At 50.7% G+C, this 22,757-nt stretch overlaps 1 protein-coding gene and 1 non-coding gene across 2 annotated transcripts; one reads left to right on the plus strand and one right to left on the minus strand.

Moving 5' to 3' along the window:
• The first annotated feature begins 2,666 nt into the window (after nt 1–2,666).
• LOC144949304 (tyrosine-protein kinase Fer-like) lies at nt 2,667–20,833 on the plus strand. Its single transcript, XM_078879254.1, has 17 exons — nt 2,667–2,888; nt 4,969–5,142; nt 5,975–6,110; nt 6,603–6,798; nt 8,726–8,863; nt 9,135–9,248; nt 10,635–10,757; nt 11,307–11,505; nt 12,527–12,721; nt 13,966–14,088; nt 15,889–15,942; nt 16,642–16,760; nt 17,505–17,599; nt 18,095–18,218; nt 18,894–19,051; nt 19,167–19,289; nt 19,977–20,833. The coding sequence occupies exons 1-17, from the start codon at nt 2,667–2,669 to the stop codon at nt 20,165–20,167; spliced, it is 2,484 nt and encodes an 827-aa protein (XP_078735380.1). The 3' UTR covers nt 20,168–20,833.
• Nucleotides 20,834–22,617: 1,784 nt separating this feature from the next.
• Nucleotides 22,618–22,690, minus strand: TRNAF-GAA (transfer RNA phenylalanine (anticodon GAA)). Its single transcript has one exon. It is a non-coding gene; the product is annotated as a tRNA-Phe (tRNA).
• Nucleotides 22,691–22,757: the final 67 nt, after the last annotated feature.

Raw genomic sequence — 22,757 nt, forward strand, 5'->3', positions numbered from 1 at the left:
TCGTGTGTGTGCACTGCCAACACCGGCGACGATTATCTGAACCGGTCCTGGGCCTCTCCCCCTAGGTCGACTCAGCCTAAAATGAGTTTCCTTTGCGCGGTGTGTTAACGTCGTCAGTGGGAAGACAAAGGCGGCCGGGCGTGGTGCTGGCCACCCACCCCCTCGTGTGCCGTGTCTGCCTTCATAGGTGCTCGCTAACAGCACTTGCCCCTACAGTCTGTTACAGGCTACACGGGGGATCTTTGTCTTTGTAAATGTGCCAATAAAGTTTAACAAATCTGGTCTCACGCAGGTACCCGATTATAAGACGCACACCCCCCCCCCCCTCACCAACGTTGGCTTTGTACTGCAGTATATACACATGGACACCACCATTCATTAATGTGTTTTTGTTTTACAGATACGTGTCAATCCGCTGCTGGATGAAGGGCTTTCTTCTTCCTCCACTTAGTGTGGATCAGCAGTTTTGTTTCTTGCTGTGGTTGTCCCACCTGATGACGGCTGCTTGTGTTGCGATCGAAACGTCGTGATCTATTGTTTTTCTACCTACGCGACTTTACCGAAAGAACCAAAGAGTATATATATAGGGGATGTGTTTAACCATACTTCACCACGCTGGTCAGTGAGTAGGAGCGAGGGGGTACAGGGAGCGAGCGGGTTCAGATCTCATATGCCACTGATGGTAGCCGGGAGTCGAACCCGTGACCAGTGTCTTGTGGGTGGTTATCATTCATTTAAATTTGTCAAAGTTCGTTAGGCCTCAAAGGTTCTTAAGAACACCGGGTTATATCAACAGAGTGGTTAAACATCGTGTTGTTTATCTTTCCGCTATCGATAATCGCATGGCATTTTTTATTAGTTATATATTTTAAAAAATCGATGATAGGTTTACAGGTCAATTTGGACATATCGTGACAGAGGCCTAAATAGAGAAGGCTGCAAAGTTGGGCTCGGGGTGTAAATGCGCAAACGCACAGTAACGCCTCTGATTAACACGGTTGGCTACGTACGGTGCGAAAGAAGTTCAACTTACAGACATAGGGGTCACGAACAGCAGTTGAGTGTTACCTGGGACAGCATGTCGACATAGGGCACGGGATCAAAGTGATGGATTAACGAGGTGGGACGAGAATGGGCCGGAGACGCTTTCGTGAAAACTGAACTCGATCGTGAAAAGCAACGAAGTCATGCCCCCACTCACAGAATAACTTTCGTTATCGATGCGTGCTGCATGCTTATGAGATATGGTTCAGAGACGTGGTGATTCGTGGAGGGAATGGAAAAAAAATTGAGAAGTGTGCAAAGAAGCAAGGCTAGATGGACTAAATTTTGATTTAAAGCTTTCGTGACTGCAGGGATTCATCTTCTTGGTTCTTTCGGTAAAGTCACGTAGAAGGGAAATAATAAAATAATAAAAATAAAACATAATAAAATAATTCTCACGACGTTTCGGCCACAACGCAAGCAGCCGTCCTCAGGTGAATGTGGTGATTCATTCAGACGCTGTCTTTCCGACAGACCTGTTCTTCACCTGAGGACGGCTGCTTGCGTTGTGGCCGAAACGTCGTGATAATTATTTAATTATGTTTATTTTTATTATTTCCCTTCTACGTGACTTTACCGAAAGAACCAAGAAGATAGATGGACTGCTTGGAATTACTCAAATAATTCAAACAGTGAATAAAAGTATATATGTATGTTGAACTTCAAACGTGATTTGCAGCTTTCGTGACAGCAGGAATTACACTTTGGTTCTTTCGGTAAAGTCACGTAGAAAGAAAATAAATTATTATTTCTTCTACGTGACGTTTCGATTGCAACACAAGCAACCGTCATCAGGTAGAACTAAATTTGAGAGAGTATGTCTCTCTCTGTGTGTCTGTGTGGTCTCTCTCTATGTGTCTGTGTTGTCTCTCTGTGCTTGTCTCTCTCTGTGTGTCTATGTGTTGTCTCTCTCTGTGTGTCTCTCTCTCTCTGTGTGTGTCTGTGTTGTCTCTCTCTGCTTGTGTGTCTGTCTGTGTGTTTCCGTGTCTGTGTTTTGTCTCTCTCTCAAATTTAGTTCTACCTGATGACGACTGCTTGTGTTGCAATCGAAACGTCGTACTCTATTATTTAATTTATTTTCTTTCTATGTAACTTTACCGAAAGAACCAAATAATATTTTGAATTTCTTTCGCAACGTACGGAGCCAACCATGCTAATTGGAGGTGCGGAGGGAAGGACAACAAACTAAGAAATGAGTTTTCAATCTAAATTAAAAAGTGCATAGCTCCAGTGGCTTCCTATTATTGGAAGGAAGGGCGTTCCAGACGGACGCAACATGGATTGCGCAATACACGTTACTGCAGAGCTGTGTTCTTCATTGCAAAGGCCTGTGGGCCACTGGCGGCCCCTGGTGGCCTTTAGTGCGGCCCCTGGCGTGCGCCCCCGACAACACACGAATGTGTTTGACATCATGCTGTCAAACCCCAATGGTTTCAAATGTGTGGCGGCCCTCGCACTGATGATGCCTCATCTTTGAAAGTGCTCTCCCCGCCCCCCCCCTGAAAATCCGTGAAGAACACTGCTGCAGAGAAACAAGTGTTCTCGTCGAGCATTACGTTGCAGCAACGCCGCACGTGCTCACGTTCACAGGTGCTTCTCCTTCCCCGCCCACCAGAAGGGCGATGTCCTGCGGCGGCGGCGGCGATGGCGGCGGCGTCCTGCTGCTCGACTCTGGCGACCCGCTGCTGCGGCTGCAGCGCTCCGAGATGGCGCTGCTGCAAACGACGCAGCAGTGGGCCTGCCGCCGCGTGCAGGCGGAGCGCGACTACGGCGAGGCCCTGATGCAGGCGGGTGCCGTCGTGGGGCACGGCGGGGCTTGCGGAGAGGGTGGCGAGCTGGCGCAGGTGCTACTTGGTTAGGAAGCCGGCAGCACACCTTTGCTGATCTGGTCAAGGAGCGTAAACCATCACCGCGCGAACTCCGGTCATCCCCACAGCGGCGGCGGCTTTTGGCTGGCCATCGAACAAAGACGGTCACCGAATCGCGCGCTTTCAGATGCGCTGCTGCGGCCGTCTGGAACGCTCTTCGGATAGTAGGAAGCCAATGGGAGCTATGCAGTTTTAAATCATCTAGATTGGAAACTCATTTCTTGAGAGCTGCTTTTTGTGTTTAGTTTGGTGTCCTTCCCACACACCTCCGATTAGAACGGTTGGCTGCGTACGGCACGAAATAGTTCAACATACATGCATCGTAATAACAATGCACATTCGTAAAGTGGCATATGTCATCCGTAGATTCCAATGTGCCACCGTTGTATGGAAAGCCAGGAAATTAACAGAACGGCCAGAACTAGGCGGGGGGGAGGGGGTAAAAGTCATTTTGAAGAGGTGAGTTTTCAAGACAGACTTGATTAGCGCAAACGACCTATTGATTTTTTGCCAAAGGCAAAGCGCTGTTCCATAGTCTTGGCAAAAAGGCACGATCAGTCCAGCAACAGAATCAGAAATGGTTTTAATCGCCATGAACGTTTACACATACACGGAGTACTTGGAAGGAAATCCGAAGATCTCAGGAACCTTGTTGGAGTGTGAACACGGATTGGTTCCTGAAAATATTGCAGGGCTAACCCATTGGGAGCGTTATAGGTCAGCAGTAGGAGCTCATAGTGCACGCGATATTTGACTGGTAGCCAGAGCACAGACAAAGAGAGCAGGTGTGTGATGGTGACGTGCGCTCGTGAAACGGTGTGCGCGTCACGACTCTGGCAGCTGCATTGTGAGCGAGCTGGAGTCTGTCCAGCACGTTACTGGGAATCCTGAGCAGTGATGCGCCATAAGCGTTTCCGCGGCTTTGCAGTCATGCCGAGTTCATTTATTCCTCCGCTATCTAAGACTATCCGCCTCTCTTTGCTCTCTCACATGCGCCTCACAGACAATAGGTGAAAATATTACTTAAATATTACTCTTTTTCCCATTCCGATGACTTACGTGTGCACGTTCAGATACGTCATCGGAATGGAATCGGAAGAAAAAATAAAATAACTTTATCGGTACCGAAGCTCCCACAAGGCCATCCGGGTGGGTGTGTGGCACAGTTCGGTGCCAGCAATCATGCAGTACGGTCATGTCACTACAATTATCTGGGGTGAATAACAGCATCTTTTAAAACAACGGTGCTATGCCTCTCTAAATAAAATTAACTCTGAGCCGCGTGCGCGTTCCGAGATTCAGAGATGAACGGGACCCACTCTGCATCTTGCAATCGTCTCGGAATAGGAAACGGTTAAGAGGCGGCTGAAATATATTTTTGAGGTGCTGGAATAATTTTTCTTTAAAAATGTTCTGACAATTCAACAATGTATATTTTCTACTCTTTTGTTCTTTTGGTAAAGTCACATAGGTAGAAAAAATAAAATCTAACAAAAAATAATCAATCACGACGTTTCGATCGCAACACAAGCGGTTGTCCTCAGGCGGAAAAAACAATCCAGCGATAGAACTGCTGAACTAGCGAGAGAGCTGTTACAACAAGAGGTTATTTATGTGACTTTACCGAAAGAACCAAAGAGTATAAAATATATGTTGTTGAATTGTCAGAACATTTTATTTATGTTAACCTCTTGTTGTAACAGCTCTCTCGCTGGTTCAGCAGTTCCATTGCTGGATTATTTTTTTCTGCCTGAGGACGACCGCTTGTGTTGTGATCGAAACGTCGTGATATATATTTTTTTGTTTTATTAAATTTTTTCTACCTACGTGATTTTACCGATAGAACCAAAGAGTATGAATTCCTGCAGTCACGAAAGCTTCAAATCAAGAACATATATTTTAGACAATTGGTCTTCCGTAAATTGACGAGCTCAACGTCGCTCGCCACTAGCAGCGTGGCGTCGTAACTCCGTCGTATTACTCTGAGCGACGAGAAATTTCATCGCTGAAGGGAACTTACGAGCGCCGCGCCACGCCGCGTGCAACCGGCCCGCAGGTGCTCGCGAGCCTGCTGTCGCAGACGGAGGCGCTGGGACAGGCCATGCGGCGCCGCGCGGAGGAGATGAGCTCGGGTCCCATGCGCCGTCTCTCCGAGCTGCTGGGTTCCCAGAGTCGGGCGCACGACGCGTACGCCAGCGCGCGCCGCTCGCTGGAGCGCGAGTTCGAGAAGGTACGGAGCGACGGGGGGGGGACGCGGGGGGGGGGAAGCGCAGGGAGGCGCGATCGCGTGGCGGAGAAACGTCGGCAGATTCACAGTCGTCGCGCTGAGTTCATTGAGTCCGGTGTTCTTCGACAATTTTCAGAGGGGGGGCTACTTTCGCTGATAAGACATCATCAGCGTGAGGACCGTCAGACCATTTTAAACCACTGGGGTTGGACAGCAGCACGATGATGATGATGGCGGGTGTTTTCACACGTGTATTTTTCGGGGGCCGCATGTCGGGCCGCACGAAAGGCCAGCAGGGGCCGCCAGCGGCCTGCGGGCCATGCAATGCGGAACTCTGATTTAGTCCATCGCCATCCCAGCGTAGTTCGCCCCGACTATGTCTGACACGTGGCCCGGCGGGAGCGCGTTGGCCGCTCGTTGGAGAGGTTCGCGGTTCGAGCCCCACGGCCTCCCCAGTTAATGCTGCGGGGATGTATCAACCGTAAAAAAAAATCTGCTTCGCCGTGGACGTCAAAAGGAATCCTGCGACGTTGATGGGGAAAAGGGTAGGCCTTGTGCGCTGGTGTCGAGGAGAAAATGTGAAAAACAAAAAATTGTACCCGCAATTTACTGACGAAACATCGCAACATCGCCCCCTACTGCGAATCTTACCGTGCAAAACAGCGGATTCGTGTTAGCCTCGTGCTATGAGAATGGCGCGAATACCAAACGTACTAATGATTTGCCGCTTTTATCTTCGTTGCAGTCTTAGCTTAGCCGACAGCGACCAATGGAAAGTCAACTGGGAGATGCTTATTTGGGCTCCTTTGCTCAGCTTGCCAACTCTCGCCTGCAGGTGACCCACACGGAGCTGGAGATGCTGAAGCTGCAGTACAGGCAGCAGGCGGCCGAGCTTAACTGTGCTCGGCAAAAATTGCTGGACGCTTCCTCCAGAGGTCAAAAAGTTCCGCACAATTCACTTCAACACGAAGGTCGGCACGGAAACCTCCCAGCCAGTGCTCAACTTTTCACCCCAGCCACTCGCTTACAAGCAGTCGGTCGCCTCCTTATCACTCTTCTATCACTGCTACCTTGGGTTTTTTGCTCCAGCGCACTTCACTCGTTGATTGCTTCACCCGTGTTGAGGACTTGGTCTCCAAGACTGAATGTTTTGTCCCATCCATTACTGTGTGTTGATCACTCACCCACTCATCTACTCACCCACTGACGCACACACTCAAGTACTCACTGCAGGCTGCAACAACACACTCTGATTCAATCAAACACACTCACCAACTCACCCACCGACGCACCCACTCACCTACTCAATACACTCACAATACGCTCGCTTAACCCACTCACTCATCCACCGCAGGTTGCAACACCTTCGCTCTCAGCGTCTCCCCTCGCACTGCTTGACGTGAGAATTCCCAACTCCAACCCCTCGCCCTGACGATCCTCTGACCCCCTGACCGTCCCCGCAGGCCCCGTGGGGGACGGAGAGCTGGAGAGGGCGGAGCGCAAGGTGTCCCGCGCCACGCGCCGCCTGCACTGCGCCCACAACGAGTACGCACTGGCGGTGCGGGGCGCCCAGCGGCACGCTCAGAACCACCGCGACAGCACCCTGCCCTGCCTGCGAGACTCCCTGCAGCTCTCCGCTCACGACAGCCTGCTGCTCCTGTGAGCGCTGTACGCACGCAGACGCACACACAAAGGCAAAGGTGCCCCCCCCCCCCCCCCGTGCAGCCTCAACAGATTGTTGGGGCAAGTGCTGTTAGCGAGCAGCGCCTATGAAGGCCGGCACGGCACACGATGGGGTAAGTGTCCAGTACCACGCCCGGCCGCCTTTGTGCTCATTTGAGGCTGAGTAGACTTAGGGGAGGCCCATAACCGATTCAGAATCGAACTCGGATCGCCGGGTTCACAACGCAGTGCGCTAACCCTTGCACTACCGCCTCCCAACGTGCACACGTCTACACGGATATTCCTCGTGACCACTATGCCCGGCCACGCTGCGTGGCTGTATTGTGCTACTCTGGGTGGTGCCATGCCATGTAATGCTGCATTGTATTTCGTAGCGCTCTGCCGTGTAATGACACGCCATGTAATGCTTTGATATACTATCGTCCAGTGCTATGCCACACTGTGTCGTGGTTTGTCACCAAATACTATTCTTGGCTTTGTAACGCTATGATTTATTGCACAGCGCGAAGTTATGCAGTGCATTGCTATGCAGTGAATTGCCTGGGAGTGGAGTGTTGTGCTTCATGGGCTATGTCGGGGGTCGCCAACCTGCGGCTCTGGTGGAGCCGTATGCGGCTCTTGACGGGCCGCTTCGTGATGTTATTTGTGAAGGGCCTCACCGGCTCGTATGCACCGCACGGTGCATTTGGCGGCTTTTGATCTCCATTGGTGCCTCATTTGCCAGTAAAAAATATGATAATTGGTTTTTTACCCTTTTATCTGGCAACAAAACTGATACCTTTTTTTACGAGGAGTCATGTTTGCATCGACCACAATACCTGCAGTCATAATGCAAACAAAAAACATAACTCTGATAATGTATGCACTGTCCTTGAAGTTGTTTGGTCCACACCCGAGACAGCTTTCCTTTGAGCCTAGTCTCACATGGGTTGGACCAGATGATGCCAAAAGGCGCACAATGCACCATCAGAGTATGAGAGCTTGGGGTAAGCATTTACACCATTGGTACCTCATATTTTTTACTGTTCAGTTTTTTGTTTTATCGAATTCGAAACAGATGGCTCTTCTTGTTATTGTGGTCGCCGACGCCTGTGCCATGCCCTGCTATGCTGCGCTAGTCTTTACCCCGTTTGCGCTGTGAATGCATGGTCGAGAGAAATTGGTGGGGGAAAAAATGTAAGAGGAGAGATTTATTTACATGGCTATTAAAAGTGGATTACTTTATATCCCCACTTATTTCAAGCAGTTAGCACTTGATTGCTGTTGGACACATGAAGTAATTGGAACCGCTAAAGTCCTGTCACCTCAGGTGGTACCGACAAGTGAAACATCTGGTCTGGATGCATATGCTATATAGTATCCCATACGAAGTCCTTATTTACAATATTAGCAGTAAGCACTCATTTAACGCGGTATATGCATTCCTGAAAAGCGCCGTGATAAGAGAAAAACTCGTTCGGCGAAAACCATTTCCCCATAAATAACGATCAAGTCTGGCGAGATACGATGTACTACTACTACACGCGCACAGTGAGATGGCGGGACAAATAACTGAGAATACGACGCCGCATTGCTCTATCATTCTGCTTACTCTATCGTACCGATCAGCCGCGCAGCTCAAGAAAGTAGTTTGTCGTGGGCACGTTCTGCCTTGTAAACGGTGCGTGTTACCCGTTGTAACGGTGTGTATTACGTGTTGTGCAATGTTCTCTCATGGAAGAACCGCGTTGTAGCGCGAACACCGCGCGTTAAGCGAGGACTTACCGTACACTTTCCCCCGCTGAACTGCCGTGCACTATTATGCCCTGCCATGCTGTACCCCGCTGTGTGCTGCTATGCACTAAGTCCCGCCGTGCCGCGCCGTGCCGTGCCGTGCCGCGCCGTGCCGCGCCGTGCCGCACAGGAAGGAGGTGCTGCTGGCGCTGCTGGAGGCAAGCGTCTGCGCGCAGGACGACGTCGCCGCCGCTCACAGGGAGATGCGCGCCGTGGTGATGGCACTGGAGCCCAAGGACCGGCTTGACCAGGGTCCACGCCTGCACAGGTGGGGGGCACGAGGCTCACGGCTCGGGGCACGTAGCAGAGGGCATGCGGCGCGGGGCTCCGGGTAAGGTTTGCAGGCATTTGGCATGGGGCATGGGTTACTGGGCATGGGTTACTGGGTATGAGGCTCATGGCTCATGGCTTTTAGCACAGAGCTTGGTGCACGGGGCAACCCTGATAATGGGGTGTCTACCCTCTGAGCCATGCGATGGCAGCTCCACGCAGCAGTGGGGTTGACGTGTCTGTGCGGCACCTGTGTGTGTATGTGTAAGGCACGGGAGCCCACTGACGGTGAACTTTGACCTGTCCCTCCCGGCGGAGCAGGAGGGCCTGCAGCCCGAGCAGCTGGTATGCACCCCCCACACGGCGGACGGCCTTCAGCACCGGTGAGTAGCCCACCTCTTGGTCGGCTCAGCCTTGAAAGTTTGTCGGGCATACAGCTCGCGACACGGCTTTTCGGGGCGCGGTGAGGTGGCCCAGCGGTCGTTGCAGAGGTTCGCCGTTCGAATCCGCCAGGCAGTCCTGGTCAATACCGCACATGCGTCAACCGTAAAATACACGTCGTCTAATTCACAGTGGACGTTAAAGATCTCGTGATGTCATTTGGGGCAGCGTAGGAGGGGCGAGCGGCTAACTCCGTGACGTCACGGCCATCGCTGGCCGCGGTTGAACTGCGGCCCAGTTGGTCCACTTTTGGGCGGACGAACCACTAGTAGCCGGCACGCTTTTACGGCAGATCTTCCGATTGTCTCGGTCTCCTTGCCAACGGATCCAGGTTCTGTCCTGATTAAGAATTGTGCGGAAACTGGCGTGCAACAGTGTCCTCGTGCTAATCTGCGTCCTCCATGGAAAAGAAAATGTAAGAAGATATTTGGTTCCCGGATTGGCCGCATCAGCCACCTGTGTACGCACAAACCCTGACAATCATTGCTGTCCACGGAGGACCATCATACTCGACCTCAAGGGACCCCAGATGATGGTGAAGGCCATGGACTGGGACCACGTATGTAATGGGTTCCGGGGACACTTCTTAGAGGGCACGTCTTTATTTCCACACACCACGTATTTATACACTGATTTCCCAGCCTATTCACATAGGTCTCCTACACAGCTTATCTACGTAGCGTGCCTAGCCTGGTCTACGTTCCCAGGTCCTCCGGCTACGATTACCCTAGGGGAGGCTACCTGACCCGACCCAGCCAAGGTGCGGGTCTAGACCACTGGCTTCCTCGGACCTCGCCCTTACAAGGGCGTCGGGCCAGGAGTCCCAGAGTCTCACCACTGGCCCGCACAGCGTCCCCCGGCCTTTACAAGGACGTCAGGCCGGGAGTCCCAGAGTCTCACCACTGGCCCGCACAGCGTCCCAGCCCTTACAAGGACGTCAGGCCGGGAGTCCCAGAGTCCCACCACTGGCCCGCACAGCGCCACCCCGGCCCTTACAAGGACAGCGGGGCAAGGGGGTCCAGTGTCCTCGGCTGGCCGGTCTTCTTGCTTCGGTCTCCGACTGGACCTGAGCTACTGGGGAGGTCCCCCTTGATGCACCTTGCCATCGAGGGGCGGGGCTGCGTGGGATCCTGGAACCCCCGCAGCCCCTCCCCCTCTTGGGCTGAGCAATGCAGCCCCTCCCCTGACGGTACGAGGTACCGCCCCTGATGGGCCCTGTCCACCGTTGCAGGTAAGTGCGGCCCATCTACGGTGCTACGCGTATAATAGGATTTACGGGGCGAGAGGGATGTGACCCTAATGTAATTATTGCTTGATTGTGTCTGCAGCTTGCAAGAGATTACCGACGACCTGCACAAGATGAGGGCTGTTCTGTCGCAGCACAAAGAGAAGATGCGCGGATTGGAACGCGAGGTCGTGGAAATGGCAGCGTCGCAGAATTGCCGAACCTCGTGAGTGTGCGGAGGAGAAGGTTCAGTACCCACTGCGATCACACAAGTACAACCCCAATGTGTGTTTACATATAGCAGCGTCTAAATGTGGCCACATCTCAAGCCGCTGTGAAGACACAGTGCGCTTGATGATGTTGGAGAGAGTGAGATAGCGCCGACTCACGACACTTGAGAACTTGGTTTAACCACAGATCAGTCTACGTGAGTCTCTGGATGAGTCACTGGTCACCCCGGAGACTTGAGAACCCGGCGTAATCACAGGCGGTCGCCCGGATTTCAAACCAGGATTTCAGCGGTGGCGGCTCAGCACTTTTTGGGTGGTTAAAACGCAGCAAGTTGGCAGAGTGGGGAGCTTGGGTGGTGCATCTGCCAGTCATCTAAGTCAATCAACCCATGGCTCCTGCGTCTGTCCTGTGACCTCCTGCCAGCGACACTTCACGCGGCCTCTGAACGAGCCTAGCCTGACACGAGCGCCGTGGCGATGTCACCGCCGCCTTGTGGCGAACGGCGGCCGTTGTGTTTTTTTTTGCGATGCGTGAGCCCCGACAGCGTCACGCTGCTCGGAAAGAAGCACGAGCTGCAGGCGCTGTGGCTGCGCAAGTACGAGCTGCAGGGCGCCGAGATGCAACTCTCGGCGCAGAAGGAGATGCTGGAGCAAGCGCTGGGCGGGATGGGCGACGCGGACCCCACCTGCGCCACATTCACTCTGCCCCCTCCCGCCGCCGACAACGACAAGCAGAGCCCGGTGGTAAAGCGCTGCGGGTCCCCTCGTGTGTGTCTATCGCGAATTTTACGCGAGAAGAAGTACGGAGCAAGTGTATATATTGTGCACGATCGCGAAGCGAGTTTTAACTCGGGCGTAGTTATGTTAACCGATTAGGACTGACAACGTTGGTCCTAGTTTGACGTTGTACTGTGATTCATGAGCAGTTCCCCGCTCCCTGGCCTTTACCAATCCACCCTGACCAGCACGGTGAATTGTGATCAAATACCGCATTCTCCAAAATATAAACGATGCACTTTTTCCCAAACCCCGCTCACATTTGAAAGAAAAAGCTGGGAGTTGTGTGTGTTTGTGACCAGATTAGTATAATTTCATTGACACCAGGCACAGGTTTTTTGGGTGCATCTTACTTTCCAGAGCATCTCACAATCAAGAAAATACAGTGACGCCCCCTCCACCATGACCCTCATCTGCACTGACCAGCGGGGCGAAGTATGGTCAAACAACCCCCCTGATTGACACGACACAGGGGGAAGGCCGTCGTCCAATAGTAGATGGACAACAGAGTGTGCACGTGTGCGTGTTGGTGTCTCTGATGCTCTCGTGTCTCTCCCCGTGCCTCTGACGCGGTCACGTCTTCCCCCATGTCTCTGGCGCTGTCGTGTCTCCCCCCGTGTCTCTGACGCGGTCACGTTTCCCCCATGTCTCTGACACGGTCACGTCTTCCCCCGTGTCTCTGACGCGGTCACGTCTCCCTCCATGTCTCTGACATGGTCACGTCTTCCCCCCGTGTCTCTGACGCTGTCGTGTCTCCCCCCCGTGTCTCTGACGCGGTCACGTCTCCCTCCGTGTCTCTGACATGGTCACGTCTTCCCCCATGTCTCTGATCCTCTCGTGTCTCCCCCCGTGTCTCTGACATGGTCACGTCTTCCCCCATGTCTCTGACGCTGTCACGTCTCCCTCCGTGTCTCTGACATGGTCACGTCTTCCCCCATGTCTCTGACACGGTCACGTCTCCCTCCGTGCATCCGCCGCCACTGCACAGCCCGCGTGGAACTCCGCGCGGCCTCTGGCGCAGCAGGATTGGTTCCACGGCTCCATCTCCCGCCTGGAGGCCCAGGAGCTGCTGATGAACGAGGGCAGTTTCCTGGTTCGCGAGAGCCACGGGAAGCCGGGGCAGTTTGCGCTGTCGGTGTGCAGCGGCGGCGCCTGTCGCCACTTCATCATCCAGACCGTGGAGGCGAGCACGACATCCGGGCCCCCCGCCACGGCAATGTGGAATTTCCAACATCGGTGGATGGGGACCAGAGGCGCACCCCCCCCCCCCCAGCCCCCATTGCTCGTTTCATCAGAGAGACTGATTCATGCACGGTGGCACCATCATTGTTATGGTCAGCCATGATCTATCAACTGCCGGATGAAGGCTTTCCCATTACTTGTGCCATAACGGCACACTTCTCTGTAACTTTCATCACCATCTTGATAGGCCGTAGGTCTCCACTGGACATGTTTTCATTTGTTTCCACTGTAAAGCCTTTATCATTAACAGAGCTTCAAGTTTGTCTAGGACAGCCTCACCCTTGAAGTATATCCTAGATAAGAGCCGTTTGTTGGTTGAGTCTTGCGTTAAAAAGCAGCAATGCCATGTGGAGTTGAAGTAATAACTGCAAATGTGGCACCACCCAGATCCTGGATTCGAATTGAGGCAATCGTGTGGCTTTAAACTGATGGTCTCCAGGAGTTCACCAATGAAATGCACAAGAGAAAATCACAGTAAATGTTGGTTCTGCGCTTAACATGGGTAAATTTCAGCTCTCAAAATGTGTAATATATCTGTACGATTGTCACGTGATGGGCAATACTTTTTTTTATGACAGATCGGGTGGGAAAGTGCTGTGACATCTACTGCGGTGGCACTGATGTCACTTGAAGTGATCTCAGAGGCAGCTCTGATATCCGCTTCCGTGGGCTGTCCTCTAACATGAAGGGCGATGCTGCTATGCTAGAGATCCGACTGATATTCGCCCTCTCATCACATGACACCGATAGCACAACTGGGATAAATCTTGTAGAAAAAAAAGACATCCGCTCACAAATTATGTGATCTATGGTCGGTGGGTGCAACAAGAAATGTGACTGTTTACTTGGTTACCCGCCTGCCGATTGCAATACTTGCCGACTTGCCTACCTACCCACATACCGACATAATTGAATTATTAATAAAAAATTGCAGTAAAACAATCCGTATTTTTTTTTGGGTTAGGCCACATGGTATGCAGTTGTATGCTACCAGTCATTGTTAAATTTAGTCACGAAAAGTCTCAAGCCACTTTAAGGAGCTTTAATAATTCAAAATTGTCATCAGTACATTGGGCACGGTCTGATTAATACCTTTGTGAACTCGGCAGTCTGGTCGGTTGGTAGCGGGTTGACGACAAGAACTTTTGGTGTTAAAGGAAATATTGTTTTGTTATTTCCCCGCAGAACCTGTATCGCTTCGAGGGCAAAACGTTCCCCACGATTCCAGGGCTTATGGAGCACTACCTGTGCACCCGGCAGCCCATCACCAAAAAGTCGGGCGTCATCCTCGGACACCCGTGCCTGAAGGCAAGGATGCCGGCCACGTGTGTGTTATATAATAGGATCATCGTTATTATGATGTTGTATTCCCCTGATAATAAACAGGGCGGTCTTAAATGCAAGGCTCAGTTATATTGAAATAACCCTTGTGAGTGAAATGAAAACCCAACAACAACAAACAGCAGTCGCTGTTTGTCACTATGCGGCGGTGATGTCACCACAGCGCTTGTGCCAGGCTGGGTGCACCTCTTGTGCCGTCCGTCATAGGTGCTCGTTAACAGCACATGTCCTAACAGGCTATAAAGGGGATATTTGTATTTGCACCTTGAGCCACGTGAGGTGTCAAAAACGCGCTGACAGGTCACTGGACAGACCCAGGTGTTATGGTTTGACTGACTGCGATGACTGGCAGAAGCACCACTTGTGCTCCCTACTTTGCCAACTTGAAAAGCCAGGGCAGCCACAACACAGACACCTCCTCCGCATCTTGCAACAGACGCCGCTGCCTGTACAAACGTTGCGTGAATTTAAACAAAAACTGAAGTGTGACTTACAACGAAAAGTGCATGCAAATCGTCCAGATCTCACGTACCTTAATAAGTATTACCAGAATACAGTAGATCAGCGTTCTGCACTAATTTTCAGAGGGGGGGTGGAATTTGCGCCGACAAGACATTAGTGTGAGGACCGCCACATATTTGAAACCATTGGGGCTTGACAACATGGTCTGGGTGTTTTCACATGTTGCGTGTTGATACATTTTTTTTATCCTTTTATCTGGCAACAAAACTGACACCTTTTTTTACAAGAAGTCATGTTTGCATAGACCACAATACCTGCAGTCATAATGCAAACAAAAAACATAACTCTGATAATGTATGCACTGTCCTTGAAGTTGATTGGTCCACACCCGAGACAGCTTTCAGAGTTATGTTTTTTGTTTGCATTATGACTGCAGGTATTGTGGTCTATGCAAACATGACTCCTCGTAAAAAAGGTGTCAGTTTTGTTGCCAGATAAAAGGGTAAAAAGACATATTTTTTACTGGCAAATGAGGTACCAATGATGTTGCGTGTTGTTGTGGGCCGCTCGCACGTCAGGGGCCGCACTAAAGGCCACCAGGGTCCGCCAGTGGGCCGCGGGGCCTTGCAGTGGAGAAGCCTGCCGGAGACAATAACGTGTCCCGCAGGGCCATTGTGATCAAGCCAATCCTCTCCTCCTTTGCCCATGATTAACACCCCTCTCCATTCGTCTTTGAAACAAACACACCAGAGGTCGCAACCGGGTACCCGATACCCGTACCCTACCCGATACCCGGCTACCGTTTGCGACCCTGGTGCGGCCAGGTACGAGTACGGGTAGGCCGTGAGTCATTGGTGAGTAACTGTCACTCATTTCCCAACGTCTTGTCTCTTCTCACAATTCAAGTTCCTAGAATCAACCCACCCGCGCCTGCAACATGGCTTCATCCCAGAGGTCGCAATCAGGTACCCGATACCCGTACCCTACCCGTACCCGGCCGGGTACGGGTAGGGTACGGGTACGGCCGGGTATGGGTACGGGTACCCGTTTGCGACCCTGGTGCGGCCGGGTACGGGTACGGGTAAGGAATCAAAACCCATTTGCGACCTCTGAAACACACCCACCGTCTCTGTACGGCGCATTGAGACGCGGTGGCATTCAGATGCCGCTGTATAAATCCACACTGCGATTGTAAATCGATTTTAAGTCGATGGATCGATGCATCGGTAGACGGCTGATCGTTACTCCCTCCCCCCACCCCTGGTCCCTGACAAAACGAGGGGAATGATGCTTCACCCCGCGCAGGATAAGTGGCTGCTGGAGCACGATGACATCATCCTGGGAGAGAAGCTGGGCAAGGTGAGCGGTTTGCTGTCCACGCGTCGCCCCGCACATGGGGAGCGGTGGCGCAGCGGTTAGCGCGCTTGCGCTACGAACCCGGCGACCCGAGTACAATTCCCCACTCACGGTCAACACCGGTGACGATTGTCTGAACCGGTCCCGGGCCTCCCCTAGGTCATCTCGGCCTCAAATGAGTACCTGCTGCGGTGTGTAAACATTGCCACTGGGGAGATGAGGACGCCCGGGCGTGGTGCTAGCCACCCAACCCCTCGTGTGCCGTGCCGGCCTTCATGAGTACTCGCGAGTAGCACTTTCCCCAACAGTTTGTTCAAGGCTATACGAGGGATCTTCGGATAATCCTTGAGGGTTGATGGTGATCTACAGCTCCAGAAAGGTTCAGCACCACTGGTTTATCGAATGATAAATAATGTAGATATAGAGTGGATCACATCATCTCTCTGGCCTGTCTATGTATGTGCTACGAAGAAGGTCCATTGCCCGAAACGTCACCCATTACACATTTTTCCTTTTAAGGCCACGGTGTTATTGACAAATGTGTTGCGTTTCTTCGCTAATTGTGCTTGTGCACGACTGCAAACGCAGCAGCATCACCAAGTAATCCGGTTATGGAATGAAACGCTGTCCTCGAAAGTGTTTAATTATCAGCATGGGTGTCGCGAGTTCCGGCGAGCCACAGACGTGCGCGTGACCCCGCAGGGAAACTTCGGAGAGGTGTACGCCGGTCGCCTGAAGGCCTCAGGGGTCCCCGTGGCCATCAAGGCGTGCCATGAGAACCTGTCGCAGGACCTCAAGAACCGGTTCCTCATGGAGGCCAGGTGAGGACCGACGGTGTGTGGCAGAGAGACGGAGTGCGCGCGCGCGGGCAAGGGGCTAAGGGATGTAGTCTATTGTGGTGATAAGGAGGGCAGTGAGGGGCCTCGGCAATGCGAAGTCATTTCTCTTTGGTCCCCTCGGATGTGCAGTGCGCTTGGTCTGTCATCAATCCATCATCCTCGATCCGTCAATCAGCAACATCAATTCATCGAATCAACCATAATGAAATGTCCATCGACCCATCATAATCATCGATCGTCGCCATTGTCCCGAGGCTGTGGTATGAATTGTAAATTCAACACGTAGGCTTTCGCAACCAATATTATTCATAATCAACGTTTTTGGGTTTAGATTGCGTTATTTATAAATTTGTCGTAACCCTCCACCACCCGACACGGCCAAACAGTAAAAAAGTGTCACGTTGACAAAAAACAAATAGTTCACTGCAGAACCTCACCATTCTGGCGAATTGCCCGATGATGCTGGATGCAATTACCAGCGAAACGTCGTACTCAAATTGTAAATGTTGTGGTTTCACGCTTCAACACACCGGTGGGCTAAAGCAGTGAACTATTTGTCTTTTGTCAACGTGACACTTTTTTACTGATTGGCCGTGTCGGGTGGTGGAGGGTTACGACACATTTATAAATAACGCGATCTAAACCCAAAAACGTTGATTATGAATGAATTGTAAATGTTGAGCGCGCGCTCGCCTAACGCGTGGAGGTTGCCGTCGTGCGGTGCAGGATCCTGAAGCGGTACAACCACCCCAACGTCGTGCGGCTCATCGGCGTGTGCACACGGAGGACTCCCGTCTACATCGTCATGGAACTCGTGAGAGGCAGGTGGCGGCATTCAGAGAGGAGTGGCCCCACACGCTCCACCTCCTCGCCCCGGACGTTATCCGCAGCGGCCACGTCGGAGACCAGGAGACGGCCGGGGTATCGTGCGTAGGCCCTGGGAGCGTTGTAGCAGCGGTTAGCGCTAATCGCCGCACCTTGTACCCGACGACCAGAGTTCGGTTCCCCGCTCAAAGTCAACACCGGTGACGATTATCTGAACCGGACCAGTGGTGCTGGCCACCCCCACCCCCTCGCGTGCTGTGCTGGCCTTCATAGGTGCTCGCTAACGGTGCTTGCCCCAACAGTCTGTTGAGGCTATACGGTATGAGCGTCTCCCTCTGTGGTCTACAGTGGCCGTCTTGGATGAGCTGTGCTCATCTCATGTTTACATCCCTGAGCCAGTGTCGGAAAAACAACACGCCACTCGGATGGGTTCTTTTGTTCTCGCGTCTGGAACGACAGCGATGACCGGACGTGAATGTGCGTGCGCACAGGTGGAGATTTTCTGACGTTTTTGCGGAGGGAGGGCAGTCGGCTGTCCGTACCACAGCTGCTGAATTACAGCGAGCAGGCAGCTGCAGGAATGGCTTACCTGGAAAGCCACAATTGCATACACAGGTGTGTATTGTTGTCTAGACAGGAGGCTGGTAAGGGAATGTTCGAAACTAAAACTAAACTATTTTTTAGTTTACCAGGTATGTAGGAGGTCGTGGGGTCGATTCAGACCCTGCCGTTTGTTGCTTTGGGGTTTGCATGTTCTCTCCGTGGTCACGTGGATTTTTCTCCGGGCCCTCCGGTTTTTCCCTCCACATTTAGAAACATGCTTATAGAGTGTTTGGCTGCTATAAATTTCCACATCATAAGCCACTCAGTTGAGCTATCATTTGTGGCCAGGTCACGTCTAAAAAAGAGCGATACAGCTCAGTGGGCCTCGCCTGGTCAAATAAAAATAGTTTCAGTTTAGTTTTCGATTTAAAGCTTTCGTGACTGCAGGGATTCATCTGGGTTCTTTCGGTAAAGTCACGTAGAAGGGAAATAATAAAATAATAATAATAATAAAACATAATAAAATAATCCTCAGGACGGCTGCTTGCGTTGTAGCCGAAACGTCGTGAGAATTATTTTATTATGTTTTATTTTCATTATTTTATTATTTCCCTTCTACGCGACTTTACCAAAAGAACCAAGAAGAGTTTCAGTTTGGTTTATATCGGAGCCGGTGCTGCGGCAGTAAGCGCCGTTTGTGGTGTGTTGTGTGCCGGGGCGGGGGGGGCGGCTGCGTCATGGTGACAGGGACTTGGCTGCCAGGAACTGCTTGGTGGGCGAGGGCAGCGTGCTGAAGATCAGCGACTTCGGCATGTCCCGGCATCAGGCGGACGGTGTCTATTTGGCGTCAGGCGTCATGAGACAAATCCCCATCAAGTGGACGGCGCCGGAGGCGCTGCATTACGGTACCAGCGCCATCATCAGCAAACGAATGGACGGGCGTTTTTCCGTCTTTTGCGAGTGGTTTTTTACATGTCTGTCCACGTGTCCTCATCCTGTGATTTAACCCCCGGTGTGAAGGCACATACACGACCATGAGCGACGTGTGGAGCTACGGCATTCTGCTGTGGGAAATCTTCAGCCTGGGCAGCTCTCCATACCCGGGCTGGTCCAACAAGATGGCGTGCGAGCAGGTGGCCAGCGGTGAGTGGAGGCGCAGTGGTTAGCGCACTGTGCTACGAACCCGAAAACCGGAGCTCCATTTACTCCCACGGCCACTATCGGTGACGAATACCCGAAACCGACTGTCCTCCCGCGATTGAAAGCTTCGTGACTGCAGGGATTCATCTTCTTGGTTCTTTCGGTAAAGTCACGTAGAAGGGAAATAATAAAAATAAAACATAATTAAATACTACCCATATCCCCTCCCTTTGATGCTGCTAATCCTGCATAATGCACGGGCATAATATGACTTTGAAACCCCCCGCCCACCTCCTACGCATTTCACACGTAGTACTAATCACATACCTGCATTTCCCATAAATATGCTAAATTCCTCTTGATATGCAAATTATTTTGTCAAGGCGACCCTTCCCCCCTTCCAACCCAGCTTAAATATACGCTCCAAGCGTGGTGGTGTTTCATTCAGACGCTGTCTCCCCGACAGACCTGGTCTTCACCTGAGGACGGCTGCTTGTGTTGTGGCCGAAACGTCGTGAGAATTATTTTATTATGTTTTATTTTTATTATTTTATTATTTCCCTTCTACGTGACTTTACCGAAAGAACCAAGAAGATTTCCTCCCGCGCTTGATGATTTATAATTGATGATTTTGACGATGAATTGATGATGATGATGATGACGACGACGATGCTCCTCGACACTCCGCAGGCTATCGGATGCCACCCCCAGCAGTCTGCCCGGACGGCATCTACAGCCTCATGCTGCGGTGCTGGGAGTTCCACGCGGAGCAGCGGCCCACGTTCACGGAGCTGCACCGCGAGCTCTCGCTCATCAACCGCAAACACCACCACCAACACCACCATCCACAACACCAACAACAGCAGCATCCATACCAATAGCCGCAGCAGCAGCAGCAGCAGCAGCAGCAAGTGTAGCAGCACCAATACCAATAATCATCTGCAGTATTGCCAATACGAGCAGCAGCACAGGCGTCGGCAGTACTAACAACATCGGCACCAGCAGCACAGTATAGCGCCTAAGACAGATCCTCACGTTTCACATGAAGAATAATGCACATTTACCACGCCAGATAGCGACAACATTCGAGAAGTGGTTGGGAGTTTATAATAGCCATGTTGGGGGCAAGCACCACTGAGTTCCTGGGATCAAGTCTGGAATTAGACCACCTGTGTAATGAAACTTAATTTCGTCAGGTTTAGGGAGGCAGTGATCTCAGCCTGGTCACCGATGATTGTACGAAAAAAGGTATGGGCACACTGGCAGACAATTTGAGATTAATGTGTTTTTTTAGTCCTGTGTAATCCACTCACTCAGTCTCTGAATCTCTGTCAAAATAAAGTTAAGGCCTGTGAGCTGTGAGTTATTATAATGGGCATAGCTGTATTGTTACTGAGGGGGCCTATTTATACAATTGCTTATCTATTCACTGGAGCAGTAATTGTATGGGCATATATTTACCACTAAACATACATTTTAAATTTGTATTGTATATTTGAGATTATACTATTTATCCCCGTTTGATGCAGATTTTATTTTTAATAAAATCAAACTGGAAAATATAGGCCGAGTTAAATATTTTATTTCGTTTGGTGTTTTGGCGATACGTTTTGGTTCATGTGTAGATATAACTGCTCAACCCGAGTTATAAATGCTCTGTTACCTGCATTGTCTTTGTTCGCTTTTTGGCATTCTTTGGTCTGACACTGTTGGTGTAGGTCACTTTCAAAGACAATGCATATATTTCGGCTGCACGTCGTATGGACTTAAAAACTCCTGTACAAGAATACGTGGTAAACCGTGTGGGTTTTTGACACGGTATGAATCTCAACTTTTATCCTACAGAGTCCCATCATGAGCAAGAAACAGACACATTTTTCGATTTAAAGCTTTCGTGACTGCAGGGATTCATCTTCTTGGTTCTTTCGGTAAAGTCACGTAGATGGGAGAAAATAATAAAAATAAAACATAATAAACTAATATTTAATTATTATTTTTTATTAATAAACTTATTTTATTATCTTCTTAGGTTTTTTCGGTAAAATCACGTAGGTAAAACATCAAAATGAATTAAAATAAAATCAAAAATCACGACGTTTCGGAGGCAACAAGTCTCCGTCATCAGGTGGGACCGTCACAGCCAGATTAGCTGCATCAAGTGAGGCAATGATTCAAGATGTAATCCCTTAAAAGCGAGTTGAGGGGGGGAGGAGAGGGAGGGGGGAGCTCATCAGACTAGGAGAGGGAGGGGGGAGCTCATCAGACTATGGTGGCTACCATAGTCTGATGAGCTCCCCCCTCCCTCTCCTCCCCCCCTCAACTCGCTTTTAAGGGATTACATCTTGAATCATTGCCTCACTTGATGCAGCTAATTCGGCTGTGACGGTCCCACCTGATGACGGAGACTTGTGTTGCCTCCGAAACGTTGTGATTTTAGATTTTATTTTCATTCATTTTGATGTTTTACCTACGTGACTTTACCGAAAAAACCTAAGAAGATGATTCCTTGCAGTCACGAAAGCTTCAAATCTAGAATTATTTTATTATCTCCCTTCTGCGTGACTTTACCGAAAGAACCAAGAAAATGCATATATTATCTGAGCATATATTTGCATGTTTAACCACAATTACGTGTGGTTAATGCAGACTTGATGCCTATTTGGTGTTTGAACAACTTAACACCTGTTTCATTACCAAAAAGGGTAAAAACCTATTATTTTATTCTTCAGGCCACTTTGGCTGCATCAGTCTCAAGTAAGGGGACCGCAAGAAGGGCCATTTTTCGAATTTGGTCAAAATAAAAATGAAAACAAAAAACATGTCAATATTTCAATAGCTGCAATGCGCTGTGTGGTGAACACGAGATGGGGTGGTCAATCGTAAATAACGTCACGAAGCAGTGATTCAAAGAGCGACAGCCTGGACTGAATGTCCACGTGGTTTGCTGCCCTCTGGCGGTAACAGTGGACCGTGCCACCGCTTCTCTTGGTAGAGGCAAATATAAATGTCGCTGGTAAATGACGCTTAAAATCACGATTTATTTAGGGCTGGGTTTAGCGCAACAAAAGCAACTATCTGTTGAATATAAAATCTACGTGACGGTTTAAATCGAGCGTAGTTTGAGTTCTCTCCGGTCATTCGATTGCTTAAATGAATTTGTTGCATGCGGTAATGGGCAATTGACTGATGGAACATGGTACATCTGTGGACACGTGTCAAATTTGATTATTGCTCAGCAAAATTATTTAAAGGGGTTCTAAAGCGATGTAAAAAAAAAGCACCTCCCACCAGACTCAAGTAGAACTACTTTAATAAACAAAACAAAAAATCCTGCCGAAACCCGGGATTGAACCAGGGACCTTTAGATCTTCAGTCTAACGCTCTCCCAACTGAGCTATTTCGGCGGATGATGTCCACCACTGTCCCGGAACCACTTTTATAACCACCGACATCTCCCCCCCCTACTCCCTC

This window comes from Lampetra fluviatilis, chromosome 53, assembly GCF_964198595.1.
Source record: "Lampetra fluviatilis chromosome 53, kcLamFluv1.1, whole genome shotgun sequence".
Lineage (NCBI taxonomy): Eukaryota > Metazoa > Chordata > Hyperoartia > Petromyzontiformes > Petromyzontidae > Lampetra > Lampetra fluviatilis.